Source organism: Sinocyclocheilus anshuiensis, unplaced genomic scaffold (assembly GCF_001515605.1).
Source record: "Sinocyclocheilus anshuiensis isolate Anshui unplaced genomic scaffold, SAMN03320099.WGS_v1.1 scaffold6014, whole genome shotgun sequence".
Classification (NCBI taxonomy): Eukaryota; Metazoa; Chordata; class Actinopteri; order Cypriniformes; family Cyprinidae; genus Sinocyclocheilus; species Sinocyclocheilus anshuiensis.
In genome coordinates, this window is record NW_015556234.1 from 43746 (window position 1) to 52760 (window position 9015).

Sequence of the window (9015 nt, forward strand, 5' to 3'; positions counted from 1 at the left end):
TACAAATTAATTGTATTCAGTTGTGTTTTAGGCACTAAAACAGCCCAGTATAGTCAAATACATTTCTATATTGAAATAATTAAGATTTCTGTGCCACCACAGACTGGTTGCTGGCCCCTTCCTGGCCACCCCTATGAAAACATCCTGGCTCTGCCACTGCCTAAGAGGATATCAGTTCATTTCTGAGTATCTCTGTTGCTCAAAAAAAAAAAAATTGTTTGTGAATGGGCATTTGATTTACATTTGAGAGAAATTGAGAAGATTGTAAAAGAGGATACAAACTAGCCACCTTTCACTGAAAATTGCATTTTTAATTCAAAATAGGCCATCTGTGTGATTCAAGTAGATCCGATGAGTTGAAAACTCATCTTACTTGGCTAGGCTAAATGGGTGATTTTCGCGTGTCATTTAAATGCATTTCATTAAACTTGATGTAGCACTGCTTTATTTATTTGTCTTTATTTTGAATGGGGATAACTGATGTATTTGAATAACTATTGTAGCCTAATAACTATTTATTATAATTCATTCAAATAAATTCAATTTTGCCACCCAACCGTGTCTGAATTACATTCAGGAGCACATAAGCTGTTGTCAACACTGCCCTGCACCTGTATAAAATACCTAAGCTTAAATTGCTACATTATATTTCTCAGCAGCGAGAGTAACACCATGGCGCAGGTATAGGCTACTTCACACACGCATCTCTTTCTCGCTCAACAGTTAATTCAAATAAATACTATAATTAATTCAAATAAATGTAATCTTACTGCACTACTTAATATATTTGTCTGCTCTGTCTTAGCGAGTAGAATGCTACATCTAACAAGTTGTAACTGACGAAAATAACCATTATTTTTATCGTTCCGGTCAAATATTGCAGCGCAAATATTATTAACATATTTAATATGTGAATGCCTTTAATATGTGAATTATCCCTTACATATACAGTCAACCAAACATATAGATACACTCGTTAATTAATATAATCTGTAGTACAATTTGCGTTAAGTACAAAGCCATGGTTTACATACTAAATAATAGTTTAGCAATCAAATACATCATGAATATGGAAACATTTGGATTTGTGCTGAATGAGAGAAAAAAAAAAATCTTAGTACTAATGATGAATTAACAGTAAGGGAAGGGAGAGTCAGGAGCAGAAGGAGAGTTGTGAATTCACTGAAGAGACTATAATCAGAAATATCAAATGTCAGAGTTCATCTCACCTGCTCTTGAGCTCATCTAGTGGACTGAAAATGAAAAGTACTACATGTGGGAGAAAAAGTATCTGGCACAAAAGTGTGATACATTTACACTCAATGCAATGAATTAAACCAGAAAAGACCATTACGATTTAAAGAGAATTACTTTATTCTGTTTGTAATTGCTTTATTTTTGGGTGTACATTTTAATACATCTTAGTGTAATGAAAGTTAAAAAAAATAAAATAAAATAAAGTATATATATATATAAAAAAAAATAATGCAGAGCAAAATCAATGTAAATCACTTTAAGTTTCTGCTCATCCAATACAGCTATGTCCTATATAATTCTAACATACCTGATAGACCTGATAGAATTAACAGGTACATTTTTATAACATTAATCACTGTAGGACAGTTGGATGTTTATATCATTCAGTACATTGAGATGCTAGTTGGGTTGTTCGTTTTCTGTCAGTTGATCGAATAACAAGTTGTGTCTCAATTGTTCACATAGTTTTATTTCATCAGAATTTATTCATTTTTTTAATAGTCTTTGTTTTGTTAGATCAATTTCATTCATGACATTCTGTAACTGATTGATTCCTTTCCTCATTTCATCAATGAATTTCTTTGCTTTTTTCTTGAACTCTTTTTCATTTATTTGTTTATGTGCGGGTGTTTCTTCAGGGTTGTCATCTTGCTCCTCTTTGTCTTCGATGATCTCTTCCAGAATTTCAAGCACAGAACTCATCTCAGCTACAATTTCTGAAGGATCTCCAGTCAAATGTTTCCGTGCACCCACTTCTCTGCTGCTATCTCTCTGGAAGAGGTGTATTTTTTCAAAGCTGTAGGAGAAACGTTCCCGTATTGCATTGGCTTTGTGCTTTGATAGTGTAGGGTCTCTCAGTATTTCCTGAGTACGATTAAAAATCTTCTCTAGCATGTTAATAATAGGGCTGATTTTCTTCTGAAAGTCCTCAAGTTCTTTTTCTATGGTTTGTCTTAAGTTCTTCTCCTGCTGTGTTTTCTTGAATTCCCCAATAGCAAGAGCAATTCCACCACCTGCGAGCGCAGCTGTCCCTAATCCAGAGACAATGGTAGAAGCCCCTCCAGTAAATGCAGCTAAAGCTAATCCTAGAATTATGCCAGCAACTCCAACACCTCCAGATATCATTGCTCCTCTAGAGATGTTAGTAGCATGTCTGAAATCTTTTTCAAACTCATTGACGACTTCAGTCATTTTCTTTATATGCTCATTGCATTCCGGAGAAATTTTCTCATGGAGTCTGTTCAATTCTTCTCTGAGATGAGTAATGTCAGATCTGGAGTAAATAAAACAGAAACATCTGTGTTTTTTTAATAGAAATGTTTATATTTTACAGATTATCTAGTTTATTTTGACACTTTATGCTACAAAAATGAATACATTTTATTAATATTGCCTCATAATAAATTAATTAACCCCATTTACGCCAAACTCTCTCAATTATTCTTGTCCTCTGAATCATGCGAATAACCTAAAAACATAACATAAAAAGCACAAATCTCTCACAGCTTGTCAGTCGGTTCGTTCATACTGCTGCGCTGTCGGCGTCTCTGTGATTCCATTGTGGCTGCAGTTAAATAACACAAGTGAATAGAAAGCGGTTTCATTTTAATCCTGGCTTATAATAACATTTAGTACCAAGTCAAGGCATTTACACACTTTTTGATACTTATTGTATGTTGCAGAGCTACTAGAAATCATTAGAGCCATATACTTGTCATTTTTGTTGTACTTATGCATTTTAATATTGTAACTGAACTTTAACCAAACTTTAGCTTTAAAGTTAGAACTTATTTTCCTTTGTTTGTTTGTTTTTTTAAGATATTAAAAAATATTACAATATTACAATTACAATTGGTTGACTCTTTACAGAAGACTGCTGTCCTCTTGCACATATCACATTATGCTATAACACACACTAGTGTTCAAAAGTTGGAGACAGTAAGATTTTTGATGTTTCTGAAAGAAAGATTCTTATGTTAGGTTACATTATGTGTATTGTTTTGAGATTAACAAAAGCAAAGTTGCATTTACCAGACAAATCAAGTTCAGTATTAACATGTAGAACCTTGTGTCTTGTTGAGCTCGTATTTAGCTTTCCTGGATGCATTATACTATCTTACCCTTTTCTGTACTACCATAAAATATAAAAAAAAAATTCAAAACAGCTATTCTAATTCACAGCTGTCGGAGCAAAATGTGGCTCAAAATTCAAAATGCAATTTACCGACTCACATTTCATAAAAGGAGGATCTTTCATGCTGTCATCACTGGAGTCAGAGTCACTCTGATGGTGATGCATTTTTACTGCTTCTGGATATGGTGACCAATCAGAGACGTGCTGTCAGATCTTTCAAACCCTACAGAGAAAGAGTGACAAAAATCAGGATGGGTAAAAAATCTGAATAATACAGCTTTAATTAAATGGATTCTCACTGTATGTCATGTTTGAGAGTATAAGACGCTTAATATTCATCAGCACATCTTCAAACTCCAAACTAAATTTCAGACACTAAGCAGTTGGTATTAAATGGGCAAAATGTGTTTACCTGTATTTGTTCAGAAGCTGAGAAGCTGTATAGCGCAATACTATAAAGAAAAAAAGTAGAACTTGTAAAATTATGAGAAGCTTTAAGAATCTTCCAATCCTTCGTTTTCAAAATGGTGCATTTAAAATGTATTGTGAAGTGTTAAAGTGAAAGTGAATTCATTATGGCAAGTTAACTATTTATTTTCTTTAAGCACTGTATACAATTGTCCTTATAGGCATAAGAAACCACTTAAACCATTAAACTCAAGAATATTGCAAGAATATCATAATGTGTTCAGGATCTGTCTGATATGATCTGGGTTATTTCTAGTCTGATGTCTGATGGGGAATCTGTCCAGCCATTGACCCAGACATTAACTACGCCACTGGTTTAACCAGAGGTTATGCTGGTAATACCATCTAAAATAACAAGTGTGACATTTTAAACAATTATTACAATATTTACAAGTTGTTTAGTTATTTCAAATGAAGTCTAATTAATATCAGTAATCGTTGTTGCGCCCCAGTGTGTTTAGTTTCGGTTTCGTTTGGATCGCAAGCATTATTTCCATGCATCACTAAATTACCCTTGCAGGTCCAAATACAACTTAATAATGCAAACTGTATATTAATAAACTCGGTCAATGAATAAGCCCAACCTTGTTGCAGTCTTATGTTTTTTGCCTCCTCGTGAATAATGCGATAAACTCAAACTTTATTTGTTGAAACGGTGAAACTGTGGTTTACAGCGACGATAACTAATCCATACAACTTAGTTTTAAACAATTTTCGTAAAACGAAATAAACATGGCGTAAATCGACCCGACTGAAGTTAAAACAAGAACTTTTTTCAGCGTGTTATTTGCTCCGCCCTCCTTTTCCTGTTATTTGCAGACTGTAGCGCGGTGACGTCACGTATCTACGTCACGTATGTGTTTACCGCGCATGCGCAAAGTGACGTAAGGTATGTCTATAACACGCATGCGCATTATTCCCACCACAGCCAGGTGGGCAGTCTTTAAATATTTCACAGCACTGTAGGCACTGGGTCAGTGAATATGGCATCCGGAACTTCTCTCTGTATTGTGCAGAAAATGCACTCCAGTTCACGACACCTAATTTACATAAAAGAACAAACAATATTAAAACAACATTAAATCATTTTGAAGAAAGGCAAAAGAGCCATACAAGGAGAATATTTTAAATGTAATTTAAAATATATTATAGGATGGTGTTAGGAAAAGTGTGTTATTTGCTTTGTCTGTAAAGTACCTAAGAGATTTAATTTATAATTAACATTACCATCAACTATACTGTGTGCATAATTATTAGGCAAGTTGATTTTCTAGTCTTTATCTTTTTTACCAATTCCAAACCACATAAATCTTAACTACTATTGATTTTGTATTGAATCATTTATAAGTGATATAAAATTGTCCATGAAGGCTGGAAGTGAAAAACTCCTTACATACAGGTGTGCAGAATTATCAGGCATGTTTTCTTTTACTGATAAAATGAGCCAAAAAAGAGGTTTAACTCAGACTGAAAAGTCAAATAAATTTAGGTTGGCTTGGCTTGAGAAAGCATAGCCTGAAAGTTTGAAGTTTTTTTTTTTTTTTTATGTGAAAGTTTTACAGTTGAGGGCAAAAAAACAAAAAACAGACAGATAGATGAGAGGAAAGAGACAGACAGACAGACACTCAAATACTTTTTACAGTACTCACTACACATTAGAGTTAAAGAACTTACTGTCTAGCCACATGAAGTGGGCCTCTTCTTTGAATTTTGTCTCACTGACAATGTCCCTAAAAAGCTTGCATGTGAGAGAAAGTCTCATAAAGGCCATGTCTCCGTCGTCTGAGACCACTCTCAACAGGATCTGCCCGAGGATCTCCAGTGGCATCTGTCCAAAATAACCATCAGTCAGTCTAAAATGTGACTGTAGATAAGACATATAAAAAAATGAAACTGATAGATTGACAGGATTTTATACTGTGCTTACCTTGGTCAAGTAATCAACAGGTGGGGGGGTCTTCCATTGCCTCTAAATTGGAGAGTAATAAAAGTAGCATCAATGTCAAAACCCTGTTAATTGTGCTGTACAAGAATTAAAGTAGAACCCATACCTGCTCTTTCTAGTCTCCTCTTTTTTCTGAGTTGTTTTTGTTCCGCGTCTGACCTTCAAATGTTTAAAATATATAGAGCTTATGAAGAGAGTTTGATCTGAATGACATCCCCAGAAGAAGATTTGAAATGCACAGGTTTAGACTGAAATATGTCATGAAATTATTTGCACTTTATAGTTAAAACGTACGATAGCGCATTGCTGCCACAAACATTTATTTTGTCCACTCGATTATGTTGTATAAATGACATCTTTTCTCGTAATAACGAGTTGTTGTTAAAATGACAATTATCTTATTAAAACGACATATAAAAACAACATATTATATCATAAAACAACATAACATGTGGCAGCAATATGCGCCATCATAAAAACACTTCTTTGTACTATTTAATTTAAACTGTTAAATTTATGTTTACAGATAAGTTGGCAACATTTCACATACAGTACAACTTGATCTGACTTACTTCAATGGATAATTACTCCGCAGAAGCATACACCACCACCTTCTAATTGTTGGCATGTCATACTGTAAAATAGAGCACTGATGAGCTAATGGTAACTAAGGATCTCTAAATAAATGACTTTGGAATTTAAGACTGACTTCTTTGAAATCAAAATGCCCCTCCAATACCACGTAGAGTGCATACTACAATACAAATTAAAGCTCATTTTAGCAGACAATGTACAATCATATACCAAAATGTTTGTTTTCTACAATATGCGCCATCATAAAACCACTTCTTTGTACTATTTAATTGAAACTGTTAAATTGATGTTTACAGATAAGTTGGCAACATTTCACATACAGTACAACTTGATCTGACTTGCTTCAATGGATAATTACTCAGCAGAAGCATACACCAGCACCTTCTAATTGTTGGCATGTCATACTGTAAAATAGAGCACTGATGAGCTAATGGTAACTAAGATCTCTAAATAAATGACTTTGGAATTTAAGACTTACTTAATTGAAATCAAAATGCCCCTCCAATACCACGTAGAGTGCATACTACAATACAAATTAAAGCTCATTTTAGCAGACAATGTACAATCATATACCAAAATGTTTTTCTATTCAATAATACCAATAAACAAAACATCAAATGCAAATTCTTTCAGATGTAGGACATTTATAATACTTTCTGGTGTGACTTAGGTTACAACACTGCATGGCTTACCATCAACACAAACACTCATTTACCATTATGCCCTGTTAAGTAAAAGTGCAACAATTAAACAAGGAACCACATTCCCATTTGTTCCACACATCGTGCATACAGAATATTTGATCAAGGGAATCTTTGCATTACCTGAAGGTCAGCAATATCCTTCACAACAGAAAGACAGGCATTCAAAATCTGTTAACATTCAAAGAAATGCATTTACAATCTGTGAAAATTTAAGGACATAAAAGGGGACATAGTACTATACAGTACTGCATGGGTTAAAGGGTAAAAATATATTATTTTTGCTGCATCTCACTGTTGCTTCTACATCACGTTGGTGCCCTAAAGTAAGGAAATCCATCCTGGTGAGGACTGTAGCTCCAACAGATGCCAAAAATTCATCGGCTGCTCCTGTCTCCATTAAGGCATGGTTTAGCTATGAAAATAACAGCAAAGTACTACAATGTGTCTTTTTTTGTTAGTCTTAAAACAATAAAAAAAAACTAACAGTAATTTAAAAAACAAACAAACAAAAAAAAAGCACCTTACCTGATTCAGCTGGACTGTACTAGAACTGGGTGACTGTTTCCAGCGTGCCTTGTTCGGCTGCACATCCTGTAGAGCAGTAATAACCACCGTGGAAGACTCAGAAGGGACTGAGGAGTACATAAAAGTGTAAATAAATTAATTTAAAAAAACATCCAGTTTAACGTCACATTACATATTTTTAAAAATTAACATGCATACATTGGTCATGTTTTCGCTTTTTTAAAAAAAATTTTTTAAAGGTTTCTATATCTCACATTTAAAGGATTTCTGCCAGTCACATGAAGGTAAATTTAAGAGGTAACACTTTACAATAAGGTGTCAATGGTTAATATTAGTTAATGTATTAATTAACATGAACTAACAATGAGCAATACATTTGTTACAGTATCTATTCATATTTGATAATATTAGTTAATGAAAAAGATGACAAACATGGGAAACATTTTTTGCAACGCATGCAACAATCAGTGTCATTAGCCTACTTTATTAATATAAGTGTTTCTGCTCTATTTTAAGACATCTCTAAAGGCTCATTTTAGGTGAAATAAGACTTTTAAAGACCCTTTAAAGACCAGTAGCAGAATCCCTGTCACTTCGAATACTAACACATATCATAAAATGTCATAAATGTCTGAAAATCACACACATTTGCAATCTATGATTATGACCAAAGCATCCTTACAATTAAAAGCCGTTAACACAAACATTGTTTTTAAGAAAACATAAGTAAGTACATCCGGAAGTGAATGAACCTGTACATGCGCAGTAACGCCAGTACGTACGGCGCGCATGCGTGTGATAGACATACCTTACGTCACTTTGCGCATGCGTGGTAAACACATACGTGACGTAGGTACGTGACGTCACCGCGCTACAGTCTGCAGCGAGGAGTACTTGAGCTGATGGCCTTGATTTTTTGGACTTCGCAGATACTGTAAACACCTTTAAAGTAAACTGGCTGAAAAGATGCCTTACAAATCCAATGGCACTGTGGTCGTTTATTCCAAATAAGATATTTGACCAACTCGGTGGCCTGTCTTTCTTACTAAAATGTAATTTCTTGCCTGGCAAGTTACCTATTTCCTTATCTAACTTCCATCAGCAATGTCTTCTTTCGTGGAAATTGTGTTTTGTCCATGGTTTCTCCCCCCACAAAGTTCTTCTTTGGAATAATGCTGATATAACTTAGAAATAAGTCTCTTTTTTTTCCTAGATGGTTTAATAACAACTTGAACAGTATTCTGTCTGTGCTTGATGATTTTGGTAATATTTGAACTTACAAACAATTTATGAATCTCCATAATTTTCATAATTGTTAATTTTCTTATATTGAATGCAAAATTCTTCATTCATAAGCAAAAATGGCTTAAATCTCCTTTGTCTTTCCT

The 9015-nt window shown here is 34.1% G+C and overlaps 1 protein-coding gene and 1 long non-coding RNA gene across 4 annotated transcripts; both read right to left on the bottom strand.

The window, feature by feature from the left end:
- Nucleotides 1-1483: 1483 nt before the first annotated feature.
- LOC107676296 (uncharacterized) lies at nt 1484-4660 on the bottom strand. Of its 3 annotated transcripts, XM_016470827.1 has the most exons (5): nt 4444-4660; nt 3804-3843; nt 3490-3614; nt 2761-2821; nt 1484-2530 (listed from the first exon to the last, which is right to left on the bottom strand). In XM_016470827.1, the coding sequence occupies exons 3-5, from the start codon at nt 3554-3556 to the stop codon at nt 1744-1746; spliced, it is 915 nt and encodes a 304-aa protein (XP_016326313.1). In that variant the 5' UTR covers nt 3557-3614; nt 3804-3843; nt 4444-4660; the 3' UTR covers nt 1484-1743. The 3 variants fall into 3 exon arrangements, with proteins under 3 accessions (XP_016326313.1, XP_016326314.1, XP_016326315.1); XM_016470828.1 differs by lacking the exon at nt 3804-3843; XM_016470829.1 differs by lacking the exon at nt 2761-2821 and having other exon boundaries at nt 3486-3614.
- Nucleotides 4661-6739: 2079 nt separating this feature from the next.
- On the bottom strand, nt 6740-7103 carry LOC107676297 (uncharacterized). The gene is made up of 3 exons (XR_001632720.1): nt 7091-7103; nt 6877-6921; nt 6740-6802 (listed from the first exon to the last, which is right to left on the bottom strand). It is a non-coding gene; the product is annotated as an uncharacterized LOC107676297 (long non-coding RNA).
- Nucleotides 7104-9015: the final 1912 nt, after the last annotated feature.